Consider the following 27,063-nt stretch of genomic DNA (forward strand, 5'->3'; position numbering starts at 1 on the left):
TCTATTTTAGTCTTCTCCAACTCTTTTTCTGGAAATCAACAACAAAAAAGAGCGGGGTTGCCACCTTCCACCAATGACAAAATGTGGGAAAAGCAGCATCATTAATTGAAAGGGAGGTTAATTGGAATGATCTGAAATACTGTCTGGATCCTTCTCGTGGAAGAAGAAACCTCCCATATGAATGGGAGGATGGCTCAAGTGCAAGATAAAATAGATCACACAGAAAATAAGAGCCTTTTAAGTGAAAACCAAATTGCTTCAACTTGCCCCCATATCGTTATTCTCTGAGCCTTTTATTTATAGACCTTTTGACCTTCACATCTTTACAATAAAGATTGGGACTATAGAATTTACCCCAGTGACATGTGATGGCAGGTAGACACAAGCTTTAGTATTAAAAAGCAGTTCAATAACCTTTTCAAGATCACATGTTGGGTTTGACAGAGGCACCAGAGCCACGGTCGGGGGTTATACGTTTGATGCTGTTCGGCACTACCTTCAAGGGCAGCCTGAACATGGAGTGGCCTGCCCGTCTGTGAAAGCCTTATCTGCTATATACTTTCTACATAGAGCTGAGTTTTGCAATACCACTTTAAAAGCAGCTATCTCATCAAAGAGCTTCTTTACTAAGCATTCCTGCAGTGAGCATAGTGTACTTACAAGTTCTAAGTTGGAACAGACTGGCAGCTCAGAGTTTTTGGACTCAGAAAATCTTCTGCTTGAGATTGGAGTATTGTATCTCTGATAACAAGTTTGATGTCAAGGAGGAAAGGGACAGGGAGCTGCTCTTTAAAGCCAAAAGGGTCACCAAGGGAACCACTGCCTCCTATAAAGTTAAGCCACCAGCAGGCCCCACCTAATTTACCAAAACACCACTGGACTATAAATGAAGGGCAAGCACAGGAGCTGAATGGTAACTCCTGGGCAACTCCAACCCTCAGGGTTCTGAGTGCACAGAAGAAGAAAAAAGATATACCATGGTGGTCTCTGTTTTCTTCAACAAGTTAAAACAAGACACTGCTGGGAGTGCAGTGGGATGGCACTTTTTCTTCAGAAGAAGAACCTGGGACTAACTGAAGAGCAGAAAAGGGTAGTTGTGCCCAGTGGCTGTCAGAAACGGAGGTCACTACTGCCACTGACAACTACAGCATCTATCCCTCCCACTCCTGCCCCACACCTAGTTAAGAGTGTAACTGATGAATTGGCTTAGTTCTCATTTATTAGTTTTCACCATGCTCACAGTGCAATCTATGTTCTATAGTGCTCTCAAGATATTAAACCAGAATACTTATGAGACTTTAAATCAGTTGCTGTGATTATAAATGTGTTAAAATAAGTCACCCAAAGCACGACACATTGTTACACGATAACACATTGGAGTTTCAAGCACCGTGGTTCTAGGAAGTCATTCTAAACTCTAGCCTTCTTACTCTTCAGCATCACAGATCTCTTTTTTCTGCCAAAGATAGGCTCAAAGCTATGAGACCGTGGACGGATCTTCAGTTCGGTGAAAGGGATGGAGTACAAATGGCCTTTCCATGGTTCCCAATTAACTCCCTGCAAAGAGAAAATACAGAGGATGACAATGACATTATGAGATCCATCCTCTTGAATCTATGAGCACCCAATCACCTGCTCCTATTGGAAATAAAATCAATCTCCTGCTATCACTGTTCTCTTACTGTCAAACTCCATATCGAACCAACAAATTAGGTCTAGTACCAAAACCTTTCAACAGGTATCGATAAGTGGTCCAATTCTATGATATGATAATACTGTAATAGCATTTCTGTAGCACATTTGAGATATTAAAACACTTCAAATCTATTATCTTTCTATAATCCTTGCAACAATCCTGTCAAATACATTAGCACGGTGAGTCCTCTGACTGTGCAGAGGAGTGAAGACTCAGGTCAAGAGAGAAGAATGAGAGAAAGAGTCTTTGAGAGCGACAACACACGTACTGTATGTGTAAATGCAAACCAGCAGACAATCAATAGCTGACTTACAAAAGTCCCTCACCAAAAAGCTCCTGAGCAAACTTAGCAATTATGGGACATAAAGAGGGTCTGGTTATGAAGAGAAAACTGGTTAAAGGAGAGCAAAGAGAGAGTGGGAACAAATGGACAATTCTCAGAATGGACAATCATCCAAAGATATGTATTGTGACTGGCGCTCTTTAAGTCATTCATCTATGATCAGGAGTTAGGGATCAACAGGGAAGCAGCAACGTATTTCTATTGACGTCATAGTGCGCTGAGTCTCTGCAGCGGAGAATAAGTCAAAGGTGTGAGGTTGGCTCCAACTCGTCCTCTCTCATGATGCAAGTGGTGCAGTGGGGAGGTGCTAGAAGTGGCAAAGCACTGTGCAGAAATGCCCCCAAACTGCTTGTTTGCTAGGCTCCCAATCTCTCTCCATGGATGCATAGGCTGGACAGTGATGAATTACCTAGATAGGAAACCTATTTTCTGCCAAGATGGTGGTGCATGTCCTCTCCCCACCACCACCAACTACCAGCACCCCTGCAAATATATTTATGTATCAGTTCAAATGATAACACTACCTCAACCAATGCAAATGCATTTAATATAGAAAATAGTAGAAGCCCCAGCAGTAGAAGAAAAAAGTATGGATGGGAGTGGCTGATTCTCATAAACTTTTATATTATGTAGTCAGTGGAAAACAATGCGGATCTGACTGTCTGAATCCTAGAGCATTTCCCACACCCTACCAAATTCCTTGCCCAGAAACTGTAGTATAACTCCTAACACATGGCACAATCTAACTGAACTAAAGAATGCAGTAGACAGCAAGTATTGGTGATAAGGCCACCCCTGCTGATGTTGAAAAATGTGAAGTATTGAACACTATATTTTGCAGGGTTTCTGGCTCCTTCTAGTGGCCAGTTCTGGTAAATATGTATTTACTCTGGAAATACATATAAATATGTATGGGGGCTATAGTATTTAATATAGAATATAGAATATATTATATATATTTAATGAGAAGTGAATCAGGAGACACTGATCCTGTGGATAGGGAGGCCTTACTGTATTGCCTTATGTTTGTTCAGTAGATTCTGCACTCTCATAGTTTACTCTTGGCCTCTACCACCCTTTCTAGCTGCCAGGTAGGGGGCAGTGCCTCACATGCACTTATGAACCTTCACTATGTGAAAGGCGGTATTTTCACACTTGGGACAGATGTGAAATTCTAGCCTTACACCTGAATTTGCCCACCACTACTCTGATAAGCAAGTCTCTCAATCAATCAAAAGGCACTCCCTTACTGTGAATATAGCAATATTCTTGCATTCAGGAGAACACCTGAACAGAGTTGTCCTCAGATGTGAATATATAGCCCTTGGGGCAATGGAGGCTGCTTCATTAGGTTCCCCCCAACCTGATGTCTACAGAGGATAAGGTCAACAGAGTCCTGAGATGATATGGTACATAGATTTCATGTTCCTTTCATAACACAGTTATGAAAGTGCCAAAATGTATCAATCACCACAGGAAAGTTCTTTATATTGAGAAGTGGAATTCTCAATGTAGACCAAAAAAAAAACAAAAAACAGGACTTGAATGCCTGGTACTCACCTCACTGTGCTTGTTTTCTCCATATTTGCCATTGGGATTGGCCAAGTGGCAGTTCTTATACCACCAGCCACCATGGTGTGTCATTGCACAGTTGCTGATAGCTATATCATTGTCCCTGTCCCAGGTAGTAAACCTATAACCATTATGGTATGTCATGGCATCCCCTTGAGCAGGAGAAAAAGGGATCATTAGAACCAGCAGGATTCCTACTTCATTAATATCTGATCTCTGATGTAAGTGCTAGCCTTTAGGGTGTCAGAAATACAAAGGAAGGTCTTTCAAGGTCCACTGTATACAACTGTACCCAAATGAAAAGAAAATTGATCCATAATCATGCACAAGTGGCATTTTCATAATAAAATTAGATTTTATTATTCAATTTCTATACCATCCATCTGACCAATGGTCACTCAGAAGTGATAATGATATAAAAAATAAACATAATTAAAAGTGAGGTTAAAATTAGGCTGACATTACATTTAAAAACAGGCGGCCATTAAAAATGATAGGCTGATACTCTCAGAGGCTATTCATGTGGATTGTTTTGAAAAGCTCCAGAACTACAGCCAGGCAGGGACAAGAAGGCAGAAGGGTGGAAGAAGAGATAGAATTGGGTACCATCTGCATTTTGATGGCACAAAACTCCAAATCTCCTGATGATTTCACCCAGCAGTCTCATATATTAAATAGTAAGGGGGAGGTGATCAACCCCTGAGGGGTTCTGCCATTTAGAGCCCAAGAGGTAGAAGCCATCTCCCCCAGATGCACTCTCTGGGAATAGTTCCCAAGGATGACAAAGCCGGGCCTCCAATCCCCAACACTGAGAAACTCTCCAGGAGGATACCATGGTCGATGGTATCAAAAGTAGCTGATAGATCAAGGAGAACCAGCCAGGACACTTTGCCCCTGTCAGCCTCCAAGTCACTGTGGTGTACCATTCCAGAGACTGGGGTTCAACAGGGCCTGCAACCAGATCATAACATCCTGGAATCCAGCTGGATCCAGAAGTCTGCAAGGGTGAACCATCTTATTGGGTCCTATCCACTGAGACATTGAATTTTATCAGGTGGTGGTCCAACCATGACAAGCGAACAGACATGAGGTCTGTAATACTCGGGCAACTCACGCCTTGCCTTGTTGAAAATACCAGGTCTAGCATATGACTTGCCAATGTATGGGGCAGTTGATACATTGGGACATGTTCAAGGAAGCCCAGAAATCTCAGCCTTGGCATGGATATTGAAGTCACCCAGAATGAGAAGTCTAGAAGATTTCAGCAAACTAGCTGAGATGAAGTTTGCCAGCTCTGGGAAGGCCAGTGCATTTTGGGGTTTCTGTGTGGGATTGCATCAGATTTGACCCTTTTTCTCTGTTTGTTTTTTTTTTTTTTTTTGGTGTGTATGTGTGTGTGTTGTTCCAATGCAAACCAAAGAAATGAACATGTGAGCACCAAAACATTTGCAACTGCAACAATTTTCTGAGAGAAGGGTTGCATTTTCTAACAGAATTGCAAGGGTGCCAATATTTTTGGCCATGACTGTATGGGTACTAGCAAACAGACAAACCTCATAGTTACACATATGTCTGTTTTTCTATTAATAAAAAGTTATAGGGTGAAGAACAGGAGAAATTCACATGAATGTATCTTGCTTTGAATAACAATATGCAGACAGACTCTTTAGCCCCTGTCTTTAGTTCATCCCAGTCAATCAGCCCCATACAGTGATAGTAAGGGAAACACTGTGGATTTCCTTGTTCACTGCTGCAGCATGAAGTACCAACAGCAAAGGGAAAGCATTTTCTTACCTGCCGTGCCTTTGTACTTTCCCACAGAGAGCCTGTATCTGTCTCTGCTGGGTCCCACCTGGAACAGGTCATAGGCCGCATAGGCAGACTCATTGCTTGTCCGTAAATCCACCCTCATCTCATATGGAACAGGGGCAGTGCTGGTGAGTTCATGCAGCTTCTCAAGGCCTAAATGATAGACATATGTATTACCAGATTAATCTAATAATACTATGGGATTGATATAAATACTTATTTATATAGATGAGGCTTATATTTGTCTTATGCCAATTGTACTCAGTTCTTTCAATTAACTAATAGTCAAGTGGTTTATTTCTTTTTTAAAAAAAAATAGAGAAAAATTGCCTGTGTTCTCTGGAAGAGATGGTGGAGGAGACAACAGACAAATATTGGCAATGATCCCCAAATACTGCAAGCAGATTGCCTGAAGTGAGGGAAGAGTTGTGTCAGTAGAAGCACCAAATACTTCTAAGCCAACACTAACATCATGCTTTCTGCATTTCCTTCCTGGGAGAGGCAAAGCAAGGTAGCTCTGTCCATGTCACTTTGGGCCCACCTAGAAGCACTTCTTTAGGCAGCTGGTCCACCTGTACAGAATCAGAATATGACCTGCAAGCCCCCCCTGAGGGAAATGGCCATTTTCCCCCAGAAACCTTTGCAGTGACACACATGTTTCTCTCTGGTGTGATTTCTGACTTCGTGAAGGAACAGGTTCTCGTTGACTGAGGACAACATAGGCACAGATTTTCTCACACTGCTTGATAAACAAGATCACTAAAGAAGTGGCCTTGGCCAGGCCCAAAGCAGTATCCAACAGTCCACCTATTGCCTGACAAGCTAGCATGTGCCCGCAAAGATAAAATGAGGGAAGAGCTGCAAGATACATCTTTGCAAGTCAAACAGAGTTCGCATAAGAAGAGGAGCTAAAGAAAATGCCACTTAGGTAGTTTGGTCTCATCATTAGGGAGAAAGGGGTCACTGTCTCAGGCAGTGGATGATGAGGGGCCGGCAGCTGCAGCTTCCCAGCTATTACCCACTATTGATAGACAGAGCTATAGGAGCCACCCCCTACGCTAGCCTGCTGCCAGATGAGCTGGAGGGTGCCATTCCAGCGCCAGAGTTGAAATGGGTCTACTGCCAGTCTGACTGACGTCTTGGGTGGAATCTGGGTGTGTGTGTGTGTGCCACCTTTTATTTTGCCACACAGAGAAAAAGGGCATATGATGTGCATCGCAGACTGGCCATCTCAGCTCAAGAGCACACTTCTCGTTCATAAGGAGCCCAGCAAACTGGCAAGCTCTCCAATTAAACCAATATGGCCCTGTGGTTTCAGAGATATTTGCAATGCACACGAGTTCCCTTGGCAGCTAAACAGATTTAGGAAATATTTCGTAAGAGGACAAAGCTCCATCATTTTAAGCTAAGAGTGTATCTCCTTCTCAATTATCTATAGTTCCTGGCGTAGCTGAAATCCTGCATCATAGCTGTTATGCCTATATTGGCAAGGATGGTGCCAAGGCAGAAATGCTATCCACAAAGCAATTCCACCAGCACATTTCACAATGGTCACAAATGAATTACATGAATCCCCTGTTGCCTTGACATAATGCCAAGCAAATTTACATGTGTGAAACTTTATGTTACAACTACACAAACAGGATTTTGGCTCATTGAAATACATTCAGCAGAATCAGTAGAAAGTCTTTGGCTCAGTGGCACCACTAGGGTTGGGTCACTGGAGCAGGTCGAGGCCCATGTCACCTGGAAAGTCACCCCAAAGCTGTTTGTTTGAGGGGGGTTGTTTATTTATTTATTTGTTTCCACTTAGAAAGGGGGACAGAGAGAGAGAATGCACATAGTTAGAGTTAAGGTAGGGGAGATCATGATTACCATCTATTTTAGAGAAAGTCCTAAAGAGCATGGGGGTAAAGAATCAGGGAGGGGAAACAGAGACAGGATTTACTGAATATGCAGAAGGAATGAATAGAAAGGATCAGAACAGCAAACTGAGAGCATGAAAAGTGCACTTCTGCACAGGATTTCCAATTTCATGTGCTGCCAAGGACCCCAGCAGGTGCCAGAAGGGAGGTGGGGGAGAGGTCTCCCTCCTCCCCCTGCAGCTAGGGTGTAGCTGCCACAGTGGCTGAGACAGGACCTGCCCTCCACACACACTGCTCCTGGGTGCTGTCTGATGAGGTACTAAAGTAGGATTTCAATGGAACAGGGATTGGGGCAGGGCTGAGGGAGCTTGAGGGTGGGAGAGAAGGGATTTGGGTCTGCATGAAATCTAGGTTGGACTGAAAATGTTAAATGCAGAAATGCAGGGAACTAGAATAGTTTTGTTACATAATGAGAAACAAAAAAAATTGCACATTGTTACAGCGGATGATTCAAGGTGAAGATACAGTACCAAGCCAAAATTCCCCGTTGGGATCTCCGAAACCTTCAACGTAATTCCTCCAGCGTTTATAGAAATCCAGCTGTCCATTGTTCCGCCTCTGAAATACCTGCAGAAACAAAAGTAGAAGCCAATTGATTGACCTAATTAATTGATTTTTAAATATCAGTGATGCAGTTGTAGATGAATATTTTAGGTAAGCTTATAAAGTATGGACACAGCAGATTGAAAATGAAAGTATCAAAGCAGCATGGCTCTAAATTTGAACAACTGTCCCTCTTTGAATTTCTCCTTAAGACTTGGGCTTCTGACTGTGTTATTAGCCACTCATTTATTCTTCTGACTTCTAGGCATTGTTCAAACCCTTCTACCTGTGCCATTTGCAGCAGGTTTAGGCTCATATCTTTCTTCCGTCTTCACAGCAGGAGTCAGCAAAGTGAGGCTGCATGTGCCTCCTCAAGGCCATCTTTGTGTGGAGGCTTAATCAACCTATGTATGCACTTAGGTTCTTATATACGGTCAAGTCACCTCTGACTTATGGCAACCCTATGAATGAGTGGACCTCCAAAATGGCCTGCTATTAACAGCCCTGCTCAGCTCTTGCAAGCTGAAGAGGAACTGAAAACTGAAGAAACTTACACCTATTTCAAAAGAATTTCCAGATTTTTAAAGAAATTTTCCAGGCTCAACCAAAGGACAGGCAGAGCATAATCCAGGGCAGAGTTACTCTTCAAAACCAAACAGGGGGTATCTGCCAACACCTGAAAATGAGCATTCCAAATAGACTCTTTGGAAAACCCAATTGGCACAGTGGCCTTTCTGCTGGCTTCTGCTAATTACCAGCACATATCTAAACTGTGAGATACGTGCCTTGGCCTGCATCTCTCATCCGTCTCCTAAAACATTCCCTGCAACTGGGGACAGGTTTAATGAAGAAAAGAATGTAGTTCTCATGTGCTGGTTGCTATGTTTAACATTAACATCAATAGTAATATTCATAAAACTGTACAAACAGGCCACAAATCACACAATCTCCAGTGTCTAAATACAAATGCCAGGAGCATGGGAAACAAAGAAGAACTGGAAATTTTAGTTCAGGAAGGCAAATATGACTTGATAGGAATAACTGGAACTTGGTGGGATGACTTCCACAATTGAAATACGGCAACTGGAGGATATAAATTGTTCAAAAAGAACAGAGAGAATAGAAAGGGAAGTGGAGTTCCAGTATATGTAAAAAAAATACACATTCCTGCACAGAAATACAGGAGGAGGAGATTGGATGTCCCATTGAGAACATCTAGATCAATCTAGTTGGGGCAAAAAACAAAAGGAAATTGGTAGTTGGAGTCTACTACCACCCGCCCAATTGAAGGCAGAAAGTGGACGAAACCTTTGAAAAATAAATCGCAGGGTTTTCAAATAGACACAATGTAGTAGTGATGGGAGATTTCAGTTATTCAGATATACAGTACGTTGGGATGCAGATTCTGCCAAGTATTGACCTTTCAAGAAATTCCTGGCCTGTGTGACTTATAATTTTCTCCTACAAAAAGTGAGAAACTAGAGGATTTGCTCTCCTTGACTTGATTTTGACCAACAGAGGTGGCTTGGTGGGGGAAGTGGCAGTAAGGGGAACTCTAGGCAAAAGTGACCATGTCCTTCTAGAATTCTTGATTTCAAAGGAAATCAAAGCAGAGTGCAGCCACACATATATGTTGGATTTTTTAAAAAGCTTATTTAAATAATCTCAGAACAAGGATGAGTAAGAGCCCATGGCCGAAGAGCCTAAGAAGAAAAGGAGTCCAGGAAGTGTGGGTGCTTATTTTAACAAAGTTCTAAAAGCACAACTACAAACAATTCCAACAAGAAAAAAAGGTGGGAGGCAGCAAAAAAAGGCTAGTGTGGCTTCAGAAGCTCAGGGAAGACCTAAAAACAAAAAAAAATGCATGTATAGGAGGTGGAAAGAAGGCCAGATCACCAAGGAAGACTGCAAACAAGTAACGAGGAATTACAGGAATGGCATTAGGAGAGCTAAAGCTGAGAATGAGCTGAGATTAGCTAGAAACACTAAAAGAAATTAAAAAGCATTCTTCGGGTATGTGTGAAGCAAAAGACAAAGAAAAGTAATAATGGCACAATTACTCAGAGGAGATGGAAAAATGATGATAGATGACAAAGAAAAGGCAGAAGTGCTAAATTCCTATTTGAGCTCATTCTTCTCCCATAGGTCAGATTATGACTGTCCAGACAAATGTGAAACACAAGTAGAGAGGACAGGATTGCAGCTGATGACTGATAAACAAATAGTCAAGGAATACCTTACTACGTTGAATGAGTTCAAATCTCCAGGGCCGGATGAACTGCATCAGAGAGTAATGAAGGAATTGGTTGAAGAACTCTCAGAACCACTATCCATTATTTTCTTGAAATCATGGGAAACGGATGAGGTGTTAAAGGATTGGGAGAGGGCCAATGTTATCCCTGTCTTCAAAAAGGGCAAAAAAGAAGGAACCTGGGAATTACAGGCCACTCAGCCTGATGTCAATCCCAGGGAAAATTTTAGAAATTACAAAAAGGTCACTATGCAAACACCTGGAAAATAATAATAACTAGAAGCCAACATGGATTTGTCAAAAACAAATCCTGCCAGACTAATCTGGTTGCATTTCAATTAGGTAACCTCCATGATAGATAGAGGCAATGCTGTAGACACAGTATATCTTGACTTCAGCAAAGCTTTTGACAAAGTGCCCCATGATATCCTGATTAGCAAGCTAACTAGGTGTTGCTCGATAGATCAAGTGTCAGGTGGTTACACAATTGGTTACAGAATCATACTCAGAAGGTGATGAATAATGGTGCCTTCTCCAATTAGGAGGAGTTAACAAGTGTGGTACCTCAAGGATCAGTCCCAGTTATGGTGCTCTTCAATATTTTTATTAATGACTTGGATGAGTAAGTGCAGGGAATACTAATCACATTTGTGGATGACACAAAATTGGGTGGATTAGATAATACCCTGGAAGACAGAAACAAACTTCAAAATGATCTGGATAGGCTGGTGCACTGGGCTGAAAGCAACAGAATGAAATTCAACAGGGATAATTGCAAAGTACTGCACCACAGAGAAAGAAACCAACTGCACAGTTACATGATGGGGGATACCTGGCTGAGCAATACTGCAAGTGAGAAGGAACTTGGAATCGTCATAGATCACAAACTGAATATGAGCCAACAGTGTGATGTGGCTACAAAAAAGGAAAATGCTATTTTAGGCTGCATTAACAGAAGCATAGATTCCAAATCCTGTGAGGTGCTAGTTCCCCTTTATTCAGCACTGGTTAAGCCTCACCTTGAGTCTTGTGGTCAGTTCTGGACACCACACTTCAAGAAGGGAGCTAACAAATTGGAACAAGATCAGAGGAGGGCAACAAGGATGATCAAGGGGCTGGAAACCAAGCCTTACGAGGAAAGGCTGAAAGAATTGAGCATGTTTAGCCTTGAGAAAAGAAGACTGAGGGGTGATATGATAACACTTTTCAAATACTTGAAAGGCTGTCATACAGAGAAGTGGCTCCCAGAATGCAGGACACACAACAATGCGCTCAAGTTACAGGAAGCCAGGTTTTGATTGAATATAAGGAAAAAAACTTTCCTACTGTTAGAGCAGTACAACAGTGCAACCAGTTACCTTGAGAGGTAGTGAGTGCTGGAGGAATTCCGGAGAAACTTAGACATCCACCTGGCAGATATCCTTTGATTTGTATTCCTGCACTGAGCAGGGGGTTGGACATCATGGCCTTATAGGCCCCTTCTAACTTCACTATTCTATGATTCTGTGTCAGCTTTGAATTAATTTTCACACAGTGACAAAGGAAAACTCAATATTGGGCATGCTTTGGATTAAAAATACAGCATTCCTTTTAAGCAATTTTAAAAAATAGCAGTCTCTAGAGTCACACTCACTATCCATCCACCTCCATCAGTGGTCATGTCACAATACACCTGCAGGGGCCTGTTAACATCACCATTCAGATAGATGGTGTACATGCCGCTGGTGGCATGCCCATTTTGCTGCATCTGGCTGCAATCAGCTGGGTAGGGATAGCGTAAACTGACTGTAGAAACAAAGGAGATTAAAAATAAAAAAGTATAAATAGATAGAAACATCTCTGAACAGCACAGTCACATAAGGAGGCTGAAGGAAAGCAACACAAGCCACAAACCATAGGAGGGAAGGAGATACAATGGCAACAGGGCAAGATTAGTCCCATAAGTCAAGCTTTAAACTGCAGCCTAGGCACACTTACCTAGGAAGAAGTCCCACCAAACTCAGCAGGACGTACACCTGAGTAGAGATGCATAAGATTGTGCTATTGGTGTATGGAGCTCCATTTGCGCACAGTCTTCCATCCATTCTCTGGCCATGCCTTCCCTTCCTTCTGCAGTCCTTCCCATTATCAGTTTTAAATTTTATGCTCCTTCCTTCCTTCCTTCCTTCCTTCCTTTCTTCCTTCCTCCATTATAAAATTCTCATATAAAATGTTATGTTCAACAATGGCAACGTAATAATAAAACCCATAATCCCTAGCAACACTAGTTTCACTTGACACTAGATCAGTACCTTTTGGCCATTAGGAATCCTTAATTACTTAGCTTCCTCTCAAGAAATCAGGCAAAGCAATGTAAATCTCAGCAGAAGCTTCAGGAAAAGCAGTTGAAGGTACTGTAGAAACTGATGAAAGGTGGAGAATTCTGCTGTCCCTTTAAACGATCCAATATATCTGTGATTTGGGATGGAATTTTCAGAATTGTGGTATTCCCAGTCCTAGAAATCACCTAAAAGTCCCCCAGGCAAACTTCTGGGACTGGGAGAATTACCAACAGTGGTAAAAAGAGATGTCTTTTTACCACTGTTGCCTGCTTCATTCCCCATGCATCAGCTGGAAAGAAAAAGGGAGCGCCCCTCAGTCCCACTGCTTGCTGGAAATTGCTTTAGTGTGCCTTGGGGAGGGTAGTTCAGTGAGAGGCTCACCCTTTAGCGTTTAATGGATAGCAAGACCACCCTCCCTATAGTGCACTAAGCCAATTCCCAGTAAGCAACAGGACATCCTAAACATTTGTATCAATGTTTTCTAATAATGATCATGCTGGCATGCTTTCCATGTACGTACAGTGGGGTCTTGACTTGAGAACTTAATCCGTATTGGAAGGCGGTTCTCAAGTCAAAAAGTCTGTAAGTCAAGTCTCCATTGACCTACAGTGCATTGAAAACTGATTAATCCCGCAACAGGCCGTTTTTGTTCCATTTTGGTTTTTTTCTGGTCTGTAAGTCAAATCTCAGTCTGCAAGTCAAACCTAAATTTTGTGGCCAGAGAAGTCTGTAACTCAAAAAGTCTGTAAGTCAAGCCGTCTGTAAGTCAAGGGCCCACTGTACAGTACTTTGGTTGATGTTATTGAGGCTGCAACTACACAGGTAAATAGTACGGGATTTGCTGTAGAAGTAAAATTGATGCATTCATTTTTTAAAAAACTGATCACACAAGACAAAGGCCAATGTGAATCAGTCCAGCCATTTTCGTTTCCGAAGAAGAGGATTTTCCCCCCTGCAAAAGAAGGCTTCTACTTTTTTCAAAAAATTCAAACTATGTTTTCCCTGTGTGATCAGGGTTTTTTTGTTCGCCAAAAAGGTGGGGTATGTGACTGGATGGTATTCTGGTGATATACAGTGGGGTCTTGACTTGAGAAAATCCGTATTGGAAGGCGGTTCTCAAATCAAAAAGTTCTCAGGTCAAATCTGCATTTCCCATAGGAATGCATTGAAAACCATTTGATCCATATCTGCTCTTTTCCGTCCATAGAAACTAATGGGAAGCTGCTATTCCGCCTTCGACCACTAGAGGGGGATATTTTGTTTCTTTTTTTCTTAGGTCAAGAAAGGTTCAGGGAAGGCAGGGAAAATACAGTCCAGGCAGTACCAGGCAGTCTGAAGACTGTCTCCCAATTCACTCTCTAAACACTGGGAGGAGTGAGGAAGCAGACAGGCACCCTTTTCACTGGCCAACAGTTAACTGAAAGTTCAAATTTTGCACTTTCCCTGCCTCCCGTGTGGTTTTTTTTAGTTCTTAACTCAAATCTAAGTATGTAAGTCAAGTCAATATTTTCCTATGAGAGTGGTTCTTAAGTCAAAATGTTCTTAACTCAAGCCGTTCTTAAGTCAAGACCCCACTGTACTAAGCTAGGTGTGATGTTTTGGACAGCAAGAACACCCACCCCTGCAATTTTTCTCCCTAGTTGCCGAGAAGTTGTTTTTTTTAGATTTTTACACAAACTGCTGAGTTTAACACTAGAGCACTTTATCACTGCATTTTTTTTCTCCTTTTTTCCTCCACAGCCACTTCTCCTTTGTTTTCATAAAATCTTCTGCTTCCATTTTTGAGTTAATATAATAACTGTGCTTCTGGAATTCAAAGAGGACACCTTCAGGCAGTCATCATAACTCAGTTTGATATCAGGAGGGATATCAACTCTGCATATTGCCTCCTTTTCTGTCTTATTTGCCATGGAATATGTTTGAATATCTAAATTTCTGTATATTTTCTATTAAATTCCTTGCCTTATATATTTCTTAGAGCTCTATCTCAAAAGATCTTTCTCATAAATTTAACATGAATTTATCTGGGGAGATTTTTATTCCTGGTGTGTGCTGTATTAATTCTTCATGCTGTGTCTATATTTTGTTGAACATTTTCTGATTGCATCTCCATGAGCGATGCTAAATAAGTAGTAATCATTTGCACTGTATCTTCTCTTTTTTGTTCTGGCATATTGTGGAATCTAAGTATGGCATTGGCTCTTTCCATTTGTAGATTTAACAGAGTAATTTCATCTTGCTTTCTTTCCTGCTTTAAGTCTCACATCTCTGTATACAAGGTCTCCAGTCTTGCTTCCATTCTTTTTGATGTCGCATCTATTTTTGCTATTTGTTTTTTATTTTCTGTAATTTGATTTTTAATATCAGTCATTTGCATCCCTAAATCTTTCATTTGAACACATAGCTGAGCCATCCCTCCTTGTAGTTGCTGTAGCTCTGTTGATAACATCTCTTGAATACTCTGTTGCCAGTCCTTAAATGATTCTTGCCCCAATATCCCACTGAGATTCTGTTCCTGTGCTGATGATTCTCCTTGAGTTCTCTTTTTTCCATCTTTTGTCACCATATTGATTTCCCCCTTCTTCTTAAGTAAATAAGAGTAAGTCTTCTATCAGCAGATGTCGCTGTAACCTTACTTTTCTTTCTCAGTCTTATTTATATGCCCAATCCAAGAGAGGGAGGAGCTTCCTTCCGGGTAGAAATTTCTCACAGTCACCAAGTCACAACAATAAAAATTTAAAGGATCCACAATGTTTTGAAGTAAGTAGGATTTAATATCAGTATTTCAGATAGCCACAGGAGCAAGGTTTTATCTTAAATTGCTCTATTTTCATGGCAAGGTATTCTTCTCCCCCTTCTCCCTTTCTCTCTTCTCTCCTCTTGCTCTCTTGATCCAAGCTGGAGGGGGGAGGCTGGCTTCTACTGTAAGGTTTTTTTTTTTTAATGATAAAGTCCATTTTGCTGACTCTATTTTAACTTACTCAGAGTCTCTGGCTGAGATATTTTCACAATCCTTTTGTGCTCTCTCTCACTCTCTGCTAGGGGTCTTCCCAGCTCTTTCCCAGCAACTTCAAAGGGGGAAGTGGCCTTTGCTGATCCCATCCCTCCTTTGTCATCTCTGCTGCTTCAGATGCCGCTTCTGAATTCAGATGCCCCCCTGGATCGGGGGGGCAGAATCGACAGGTCCTGGTTAGTTTCAGGAGCTTGCCTGAAACCCGACTGGTTTGTGACATGACAAAACCCTGCCTCAAATTTCTGATTACTACCATATTTTTGCTTCATAAGACACACTTTTCCCTTCAAAAAAGTGAGGTGAAAAGTCTGTGTGTCTTATGAAGAAAATACATCGCATTTGGTTCCCTCTAGTGGTCAGTCTGATGATTACACCTTTTTTACAAGTTGCAAGTTATATTGTTTCCTTGGGGCTATGAAAAATCCTGAAAACATTATATCACACTCTATGTCATTTCTAGTTCTTTAGAAGAAGAATTTGTGTGTGGTGTGGCTCTGATAGTGAGATGAGACACAGCATAATCAATCAAGGACTAAAATGCAAAATCTGAGGAAACACCGCATAGTGCAAAGTTGGCCAACTGTGGGTCACCTCATATTTGTTGGACTGCAACTTCCAGCACCACTAGCTATGGAAGTCACTGGTTGAAATGGAAATTGCTGTCCAAATACATACAGAGCCCCCCCACACCTGGCCCACTTACCACAATAACTCAGACCTACCTGTAGAAAAGGTGGTAGTTGTTTTTTTGCTCCAGCGATCTCCTTTAAAGGCTGCAATATATATGGTGTACTTAGTCCCCCGAACAAGACCTTCTAGCACAAATTTTTGGTCATTAGGACCTAGCAGCACTTCCTGCAACTCAGAAGAAAAGCCAGAAATTACATGCCACTGAACAGGAGAATGTTTTAGCTCATACTCCTGTTCTCCCACCTACCTATTCTCCAGCTGCTCTATTTTTTAATAATGTCTCCCTTGTGACAGCTAAGCTGTGGACAGGGAGAAACATAATCAGCAGAGAAACAGCCATCATCAAAACACTGTCATTCATGAGCAGATAGAAAATTAATTTTTCTTAGAGAGGTAAGTTAAGTGTGTACTGTGGATGTGTAATGATGAATGATCCAGTTTAGCCTGCACAGGGTGCATAGAATCAAATCCAGACAGTATATGAAAGCAAATAAGTTAGGCATAGTCATATTCCCAACACAAGAACACTGCAAACAAAAATACAAGCCCCACTTTTAATCTGTGAATTGCAATTAATTTGCCACTATTTTTAAATGCTGTGAAATATATACTTCTATTGTTTAATCCCTGTGCTAAATTTTAAGGTTGTTTTAATGACTGCTGTATCTATAATTCCCTTTTATGTGGTTTAAATGCCTTTTAAGAACTGTTATTTGTTGTAAATCATCATGAGTCTGGCTAGAAATGTTAGCAACAAATGGAAGCAAATGAGCCCTCTTCACTACAATCAAAACCATGGCAAATCCTTGTGATGAGAGGGCAAGTCCACAGTCCTTACCTGGGCTTTTAATTAACAACAATCATGTGCCATGAAGTCAATTCTGACTCATTGTGATCCTTCACAGGGTTTTACAGGTAGAGCAGTGGTTCCCAACCTTTTTCACATGGCAGCCCTCTTTTATAACAGCCAAGTAACCTGTAACCCCACCACCACCATATTTGCATAAAATGGATTTTAAATGGGGTAAAGAAAACATTAAAATAGATTTCTCAGAATATAATTCTAATTTAGTATTTAATGTGGAAGTTGTACTTGTAGCTGGGCAGCCAGCTTCAAAATTCACAGCTGAGTGTTTGTTAAAGTCACTTGCCCCCACCCTGACAATCCCTTAATAGACTCTTAGAAGTAGGGACAACAAGGGTGGGTTAAAATTCGGTTATACTGAGGGAGAGTGAGTTGTCCCTCAGGAAGGGAACCGTCATCCTTCTTATCCTCCCTTCAAGCAGTGGCTGTGCTGCAGCTGCCTCCTCAGACATCTGCCCTAAGATGGTGGCAGCAATGCATGGATGAGGCAAGGAGGGGGTAAAATTGCTAGCCCAGCACTGCCTTCTCTCCCCTCAACCCCTGCTGCAGCTGGCCTGGCTTGGGGTGGCTATAGTTGGGTCCCACATCCTGCTCCTTCCCATCTTGGTCCCCCTCCCAAACCAGCCAGCCAACCATTAGAACTGAAGAGCTGCTCCCGGAGAAGAAGAGCATGCAGCTAGGGGCGCCCAGGTGACCCATAGTGAAGAGCAAAGAGAGCTTGCCTTGGGTAGGGTACAAGTGAGGGAGATGGCAGGGTATGTGCAGAAGGGAACAGAGGAGGAATGTGGGAGTAGAGGGCAATGTGACCCCTTTCTCCCAAAACTATAGTGACCCCCCCCGAAAACACTTTGTGACCCCCCTGAGGGTCATGACCCACAGGTTGTGAACCTGTTAGCTAGAGAATACACAGAAGTGGCTTACCATTCCCTTATTCTGGGGATGCTCTCAGACTGTGTAGCTTGCCTAAGGCCACACAGGCTGGCTCTACTCCATAGGAGGCTTAGTGAGGAATCAAATTCCCAACCTTTGGCTCCACAACCTCTGAGCTATCCAGACAACTTGGTCTTTAAATAGCCAGTTTTATTTAGTTACAGAATAGTTTTATAGATACACTCTTAATCCAGTTTAGTTTTAACCAGTGTAAACCCACTGAAGTCAATAGACCTAATGTAAATTCTGAGTAACAAGTCTCACCTCATTTCAAAATGTCTATTAAACTGAATTAAACCCCGTGTGTGTGTTTGAAACAGATTACTGTCTTGCACTTAAGGTCTGCCAAACAAAAAAAATGTATTGTAAACCCAGCACATGGATGAAAGAGTGAATGAGTGAACTCCTACAGCAATTGGGACAGAAAACTTAATTCTGAAAAGCAGCGTTTAGTATCTCCATATCAAGTAGAACAGACCTGAGATGGGAAAAGCTTTTAGTATTAATTCCCCCCCTTTCTAAATTCAGTTTACATTCCTGACCTATCCTCCATTTTTATCAGATTGTAAAACTGGCTTTTTCGTTTATATATATTTCCATAATTTACATATTTATTTATATACGTTTATTGGTGTGTATATTTTTCTACACATTTTCTAATTGACTAAAGTGTGTTTGCATGTATTTCCAGTTATACAAATTTTTGTCATTCACGTTTTTTAAAAAAAGTAAGTTTAGGTGAAAACACAATATGTTCAAAGTGCCATAAAAGTACACCTTAAATCTCTTTACATGGCTAGATGGATTCCTCTCACATTGACAGACACAGCAATACAAACACTTACCCTGCTGGTGCCATCTGGCTCCTGATAAGTGAGGAGATAACCACTGATCTCAGCATCGGGTGGTAACCACATGGCCACGGCACCAGACTGGGTCACATCTGACACATGGAAATTCCTGGGAGTGTCAATTTCTAGGCCAAACAGAAAGCAATGCTTAATGTGAGACTCTGAAGTGATCTGTGCATGCAGAGACATCACTTCATAGGTGAAGAAGGCAAAACAAAACCTGGTAGATGTCCTGCTTCCCCTTCCCCTTTCCCTTGGCAGCTGGAAGTGCTGTGGTCCTTTCGAGGGTCCTTCTTACGAGAGAGCCCCACAGCACTTCTTTTACAGTTACTCAAAACAAGCAGCACAAACCCGACAAATACCAAGGCAAACTGGTGCTGCTTTTGAAAGCAACAACTGTGTCCCTGCTACTGGAGAATATTGGCAGAGTGTGGAAATCTGTTTGGATTTTCAAAAATGCCTCTAGTTACACAGTGGATAAAAAATTCCTAAAGGTCAGAATTAGCTTCAAGTTTCCCCTAAGTAGACCACCCCCTATTGGTTTGTTCTCAACTGGCACTTACTGTGTCAGTAAATCACTCAGAGACATTAGTAAGAGAAAAGAATAAAATATTCCATTTACTTACAGTCCTTCATAGATCAAAACCAAACAGCATTCTGAAGAAAAATATTAACTTGTACACAAACAGTTTTGAACACGATTAACTAGCTTCATGATTACATGGCTGACTCTAACTGAGCACTTAGCTCTAACTGAACACAGACTGTGTGACTGGAAAAGGGCTCTCTACTCTCTCGTGAGTAGAGAGGTGTTGCTCTCTCCAAAATTCTGAGAGAGGGAACAACTGGTTGCTGCTCCATTGACTGACAGCAACTCCAATTCAGAAAGGTCCCTCCCAGCCAAAACCTCTTAAAGGCAACATATGTGGGTGCAACATTTCCAACAGAGAAAGCAACAACAATATCACCAAGCTGACTTTCACACCAGTTATATCTTGGACATCCATTCACTTCCATGCATGTAGACTTAGCTTCGACAATGTAGAGTTGGGGAAAGTTAGGTTGTTCTGCTACCTTGGGCTGCAATGTCCATAATCCCTCACCACTGGCTATGGCTTCTAGGGTTGAAGCTGACAACATCTGGAGGGCTAGATGTTACCAGCCCTGCTGTGGGACATAAGGACTAAGACAGGCTTCCAGCGTACACTCCCCTGGAGCTAAGCCCCATTGAGCACAGTGACATCTAATTTAGTGAACAGTGTCGAACTGTTGGGAGTTTCATGGAAGTGACACTTTTTAGAGGAGGGACATGAAGGACGTCTGGCAACATCAAGTGGCTTGTGGTCAGGGTTTTCATACCTATCAATGAAGAAAGGAGACAAGAATTGTACAGGAGAGGAAGAAACTTTCAGATGGCTGAAGATGGTGGAGCTAGAGGAGCTACCGTCAGGAACAGAAATACATCCAGTGCGATGGATTTTAATTGCTCCCATCCAATGTTTTCCATGCCCCAGTGACTTACAATCCTTTCAGAGAAGTCACAACTTTCCACCCTGTCCTTCTTCTGTTGGCTGCATATTTAAAGAGCAGCAAGCTACTTGGACAAAAATTGACAGTTTTTGAAAAATGATATCCTCTCCATCAATTGCAATAACATTGGGAAAGGGAAGATGCAGACAAGGACAATACTTGACCACAGCAGAGGGGAACTAATAGAGAGTTGTTCTATGCATAATTGTTCTCATTTGGACAGCAGAGGGAGCTGTAGGGCACCAAACAATCTGTCCCTCCTAGGCTTCATTATACCAGTAGGTCTTCGATGGAAATGAATCAGGAAAAGTTCTTGCACTTTCTGTGGCACACTGTTTGAGTGCCTGAGGCAGAGAATGTCACTTTGCTCTCACTAACTAAGAGTCAGGCAACCAGAGTGTGCATTTCCTCTAATTAAGAAGTTTTCTCTCCTATAACAATATTTCCTCAGAAATCTTCAGCAGACTAATTCATGAAGCTTCCAGGCACAAAACGATGCATATTAAATATGAGATATATAGTTAAAGAAGGTTGCATGCTATGACAAACAGACACCTTTCACCCCTTGAGGGCCACCTCAAAAATGGGTTAAGAGTATCAGGTAGATTGACCCTAAAACCAACTCCAAGCCAGCAAGAAATTATCCAGTCATCACATGGATGCCTGTTTCAGCTGTAGACGGATAGCTAGGCAGCTGATTGCATACACATATTTTTGTCTCCTGAAGCAGTACTAACTGTGATGATCGTGAATTGGTTTGGCTTTGGATGGCAATGCTCGAAGTATTACACAACAGCCTTTTTGACCACACCACAACAGAAGAAGCGGGGGAGGGGGGGCGAGGTGGCTCATGGACCACAACAACTATTACAGTGCCATTGCCACTTGTCAGAACTAGATAAAAAGTTGCCCTCTGCACAGAGCATTTCAAGAACCCTTGGAAATTTTAACAAAAACCAGAGCAACCAACCTCTCACCACCACCTCAAGTTACCTGTCACGGCTCTTGTGCTTGTCCTCTTGCTTTGATGGCTGCCCTTCACAGCCCAGATGGAAATGATGTATTCCATGCCTGGTTTCAGACCAGTCAATGTCATGCTGCTCCTGTCCTTTCCAACTGCAATCTCTTTTTTCTCTCCATCAGAAGAGGTATAGCTCAGTATGTATCCGTCTATGGGAGCCGAGGCCTTGCTCCAAGAGATGGTGGTCGTGTTTTCTGTCACTTGATCTGTTCTCAAGTTTTTAGGGCCATCTATTTCTGTAAACCAAAGTATAGGTGTTACTTTTGTTTTCTTTCATGATCAATTTTGCTGTAATAAAATTTTCCAGTTGTTGTTGTTGTTGTTGTTTTGTTTTTGGCCATAGTTTCATCATGTTCATTTCTGGTTGTAGGGGTATATTTTGAAACAAAAATAAAAATTTTGGTGAAAATAGGCTTTTACTGTTACTATTCTCCCTAATAATGATTGTCACATACAGCACTGATGGTACCTGTCTGTCATGGGTTTGGAGGGAAAGTTCCATCCTATGGGGAGTGGAAGGCGGGACATCAGGGGGGAGGAGCTGTACTGTATATATATTTGGAGCTGGTGTGGAGAAGTTGGAGTGGGAGTCTGTGTGTCAGACTGGGTACAACTGTGTGTCAGTTAGTACATACCTGATAGGTTCAGGTTTCTATTTAGGTAGCCAGAACTGATAGGTTCAGGGTCTGTGCGTTACCTTAAAGGGTTCAGTGGGAACCAAGCTGTTGTATGTGTGTGATTGGGGTTATGCCACGTTACATTATCCTATTTACCTGATTCTTTTATGTACCCTGTTTATTGTTTCAATAAACCTTGTTCTTTTGTTTAGTAAAATCCATTCCTGGTCTGTGTGACTCCTTACAGGGAATGGTTGGTGGCAGCATAATTACATGGTGGCATACTCCAGTAGGTCTGGGGTTGTCACATTGATTGGTGTCCAGCGTGTGGGATACGACTAGTCCAGTTGTCCAGTGGTCCAGCAAAGCCTTGGCAAGTGTGCCCAGAGCAAGGGGGGTCTAGTCAGGGACAATCTGAGGGCGCGTAGGTAATCTTCTAGGCTTACCTCACGGGGAGGTAGGCTAGTGGAAGAACGTGCACACTCGGATTGGGGGGGACTAGATTAGGGAGCTCTGAGGCAACCTGTTTTGGCGGGAAAGGGCTGAGGCAAAGCTGTGTGAAGTAACAGTGATCTAGCCTGTCTGCTGAGAGGCCTAGCAGAGGGGGTGGATTCTGCCTGGCAACAGTTGCAAGTTGGTGCTGAAGGAACAGCAGCAGTCTATAGAAGGCTGTTTCTGAGGCAAAAGGAAAAAAGTCGTCGTTTTATTTTGAGGCTTGACTTTTGAAAGCAGCCTGTTCTGGGGGGATTATGCCCTTGACTAGAAGCCAGATGGCAGAAATGGGGGAAGTGAGAGAACCACAGGGAGACCAAGGTTCTGAGGAGGAATTTGGCTCAGTGCAGGATGAGAGCACAGGAGAACTGACCTCAGAACTCAGAAAAATGCTCCTAGCCCAACAGCATGAACTGAGGGTGAGGGAGATGGAGGAAAAGGAAAGGGAGAAACAGAGAAAATTTGAGATGGAAAGGGAAGAGAAACAGAGACAGTGGGACTTAGAAAGAATGGTGTTTGAAAGGGAAGAGAAACAGAGACAGCTGGAGTTAGAAAAAATGGCGTTTGAGCTGAAGAAGCTGGAAATAATGAGTAGAAATGGGAATAACAATAATAATGAGGGGAACCCAGGGAATGGGGAAGGCAGCCTGTCTAAAACTGACCTGAAGAAATTCCCTGTGTACCACAAGGGAGATTGCCCTGAGGTGTTCTTTTCCCTCGTGGAAAGAGCGTTTGTGGACTTCTCAATAAGGGAAACTGAGAAGATGACCATCATGCGATCTTTAATCAGTGGCAGCCTGGCAGAAGTCTATGCAGAGATGCCAGTGGAACTGCTGAAAGACTTCGCTGAGTTTAAAAAACTGGTGTTTGCCCGACATGGGATAAATGCGGAACAGCTGAGGCAAAGATTCAGGTCACTCACAAAAAAACCAGAGCAGACTTTTACCCAAGTGGGGGCTCAACTGGTGAGGTTGCTAGAGAAATGGCTGTCTCAGGAGGGGACAGAGACCTTCCAGCAGCTCAAAGACCTGATAGCGCTGGAACAGTTTTATTCAGTCCTGCATGGGGAACTAAAGTTCCATGTGAGGGAGAGGAAACCTAAATCGGTGGCAGAAGCGGCAGAGATCGCAGATTTTATTTCCCAAATAAGGAAGCCCTTAGGTGCTGAGGGGAAATCTGTGGGTAAGCCCAAGGAAACCTACAGCAGGTACTCTCAGGGACCAGGGAAAAACCAGCAAGGGGGAGGGGCCCATGGTGAAGGGAAGCCCTCAGACCTGAAACCAAGACTTCAGATTTTGGAGGGAAAACCAAAACCAGATGAGAAAGACTCCAAGTACAGCAGAAAATGTTATTTCTGTCAGGGAAAGGGCCATCTAATCTCAGAGTGTGAGAAATTAAAGCAGCTAAAGGGAAATTTACCTCATGATTTGAGTGGAACCAAGCCAAAAGCTGTGTTCTGTGTCCAGACAGAGCAAAGCTCCTTGCCATTGAGGGAGCCTGTTACCATGGCTACTCACTCTGGACCAGTTACATCTGCTGATCAGGCTGGGGAAAATGGTCCTCTTGTGGAGGTCAAGCGCTGCTTACTAGTGAGGACAGATTCGCAATTGTTTGAGACCGCAGGGGTGGACGTAGGAATACTTGACCATCAGTATAGGGGGCTAAGGGATACTTGTTCCCAGGTGACCCTGTGCCATCCAGACATTATTCCTGGGAAGTATATAATCCCAAATGAGAGCCTGAAGGTGGCAGGGATTGAGGGGCAGGTGATCTCACTGCCAGTAGCTGAGGTACCTGTGAGCTTTCAAGGCTGGAGGGGAGTTTGGCGGCTAGCGATTTCATCGACTCTGCCAGCAGCCGTGCTCGTGGGAAATGACCTGGCTGAACATGTGAAATGGGTGCTAGTGATTACACGCTCACAAGCTACCACGGGGACAGTTCAGGGGGGTACTGAAGAGCCCAAGGTTGAAGCAGATGAGAGTAGTCCCGAAGCTGTGGTAGAAACCTTAGCCACGGACAGCAAATTTGGCCAAGAGCAAAAGGCAGACGCCACTCTCCGAAAGTGTTTTGAAAGGGTGACAGACACCCAGCTAACACCTGAAACCCCAGCGAGATTTCGCGAGAAAAAGGGAATTTTATAGAGAGAGACCCTGATGAATATCTCAAAAAGGGGAGATGGGATCAGAAGTCAGCTAGTGGTACCTGAAAAGTATCGCCCCATGATCTTACAAAGGGGGCACTCTGACATGTTTGCTGCGCACTTAGGGGTGAACAAAACACAGCAGAGAATCACACAGAATTTTTACTGGCCTGAAATAGGGAAGCAGATCAAGGAGTTCTGTAAACAATGTGATGTGTGTCAGAGGCAGGGGAATAACCGTGACAGGACCAAAGCAAAGTTGTGCCCTTTGCCTGTGATTGACACCCCGTTCAAATGTATAGGAGTGGATATTGTGGGACCTTTGCCCAAGGCCACAAAGAGGGGGAACCGGTTCATTCTCACCATTGTGGACCATGCCACGAGGTACCCCGAAGCCATTCCCTTGACTAACATCAAAACTAACACAGTGGCAGATGCCTTGGTGGGGTATATGTCCAGGATGGGATTTGCCTCAGAAATAATCACAGATTTGGGCACATCGTTTACATCAAAGCTCATGAAACGGTTATGGCAAATCTGTGGAATTAAACACAAGGAAACCACTGCCTATCACCCCGAAAGTAATGGGTTAACGGAGAAGTTCAATGGGACTCTGATGCGCATGATTAGGGCTTACTTGGCAGAGAATCCAAACGGGACCAGAAGCTGCAATCCCTTTTGTTTGCTTATCGATCAGTGCCACAAGCCAGTACCGGGTTCAGTCCGTTTGAACTTTTGTTTGGGAGAAAAGTAAAAGGACCACTTGATTTAATCAAACAAAATTGGGAGCAGATCACCCAGGATGACCCACAAGATGTTGTGACGTACATAGACACTTTAATGAATGACCTGAAGAGAAACCTAGAGCTAGCAGCAGAAAACCTGCAAGCTCAGAAGGTCAGACAGAAAACCTGGTATGACCAGAAAGCCAGGGAGAGGCGCTTTAACCCAGGGGAGGAAGTGCTTTGGCTTAGGCCCTGCAAAGAGAACAAACTGCAGCTCAAATGGGCAGGACCATACAGGGTCATTTCCAAGATGTCAGATCTGAACTACCTTATAGAACAGGAGGAACACCAAACACGAAGGGTGGTACATGTGAATGCCCTGAAACCCTACTACAGAGGGGAACAGAGGGTTTTATTTGCCATAAAAGCAGCTGAGAGTGAGGAAGCTGAATTACCCTTCTGGGAGGGTAGAGGGGAAATGAGATACAACCCAGATGAGGTGAAGATCAGTCCTGCACTTACCCAAGACCAGCAGCAAGAACTAAAAGTGCTGCTCACTAAATATCATAAGGTTTTTTCGAATAAGCCGGGGATAGTGAAGGGAGTGATGCATCGGATCCACACAGGGGATGCAACCCCGCAAGCAGTATCCCCATACCGAGTGACGGGACCCTATAGGGACAAGGTGCGGAAGGAGCTGGACGAGATGCTTAGGGAGAACATAATCGTCCCCTCTTCTAGTCCTTGGTCCTCTCCGATAGTCCTGGTGGACAAGCCTGATGGGAGCATTAGGTTTTGTGTAGATTACCGGAAATTAAACCGCGTAACCACTCCTGATGCCTACCCAATGCCCAGGCTAGACAACCTGATTGAAACCATAGGGGGTTGTCGGTTCATTTCATCGTTGGACCTAGTAAAGGGTTACTGGCAATTAAGGATTGATCCCAGGGATCAGGAAAAGACCGCATTTTGCAGCCCTTTCGGTCTATATGAGTTTAGAGTCCTTAGTTTTGGTCTCAGAAATGCACCAGCCACATTCCAAAGGCTGATGGACCAGACCTTAGCAGGGCTCAGTGACTTTACTGTGGCCTACATCGACGATATAGGGATCTTCAGCAATACCTGGGAAGATCACCTGAAACACCTGGAGATAGTGCTGCAGAGGTTAAGTGCAGCAGGGCTAACAGTAAAGGCAAGCAAGTGTCAGCTGGGTAGCCCAGAAATAAAATACTTAGGTCACATAGTAGGGGGAGGAGTGATCAAACCCCTAGAGGCCAAGATAGAAGCTGTTCGTGATTGGCCCAGACCTAACACCAAGAAAAAAGTCAAATCATTTCTTGGGTTGGTGGGCTACTACAGAAAGTTCATCCCGAGGTTTAGCGAGATGGCGACTCCGCTGACCGATCTGACGCGGAAGAAGACTGATGACCACATCCCGTGGACCAGCGACTGTGAGGAGGCGTTCCAGAGGTTGAAGGAGGCGCTCATCCATTATCCAGTGCTGCGTGCTCCCAACTTCGACCGGGAGTTCATCATCTACACCGATGCGTCTAACAGCGGGGTAGGAGCAGTTCTTTGCCAGGAGGATGAAAATGGTGACCAGCATCCAGTGTCCTACCTGAGTAGGAAACTCCAGAAAGGTGAGAGACATTTGGCAACCGTGGAAAAGGAGTGCCTGTCCATAGTATACGCGATTCAGAAGGCCAAACCTTACATCTGGGGAAGACAT

The 27,063-nt window shown here is 43.2% G+C and overlaps 1 protein-coding gene across 2 annotated transcripts in view; it reads right to left on the reverse strand.

The window, feature by feature from the left end:
- Window positions 1-1,201: 1,201 nt before the first annotated feature.
- The window catches only part of TNN (tenascin N), a 96,780-nt gene continuing 70,918 nt past the window's right edge, over window positions 1,202-27,063 (reverse strand). The window contains exons 8-15 of one of the 2 annotated variants that reach the window (XM_072998224.2): window positions 21,333-21,596; window positions 18,804-18,934; window positions 16,196-16,328; window positions 11,773-11,924; window positions 7,816-7,912; window positions 5,406-5,573; window positions 3,600-3,763; window positions 1,202-1,557 (exon numbers count right to left, since the gene is read on the reverse strand). In XM_072998224.2, the coding sequence (XP_072854325.2) occupies window positions 1,411-1,557; window positions 3,600-3,763; window positions 5,406-5,573; window positions 7,816-7,912; window positions 11,773-11,924; window positions 16,196-16,328; window positions 18,804-18,934; window positions 21,333-21,596 (1,256 nt within the window). In that variant the 3' untranslated portion in view covers window positions 1,202-1,410. The remainder of the gene's footprint in view (window positions 1,558-3,599; window positions 3,764-5,405; window positions 5,574-7,815; window positions 7,913-11,772; window positions 11,925-16,195; window positions 16,329-18,803; window positions 18,935-21,332; window positions 21,597-27,063) is intronic. The other variant, XM_072998226.2, reaches the window with a different exon arrangement.

This window comes from Pogona vitticeps, chromosome 4 (genome assembly GCF_051106095.1).
Source record: "Pogona vitticeps strain Pit_001003342236 chromosome 4, PviZW2.1, whole genome shotgun sequence".
NCBI classification, from domain to species: domain Eukaryota; kingdom Metazoa; phylum Chordata; class Lepidosauria; order Squamata; family Agamidae; genus Pogona; species Pogona vitticeps.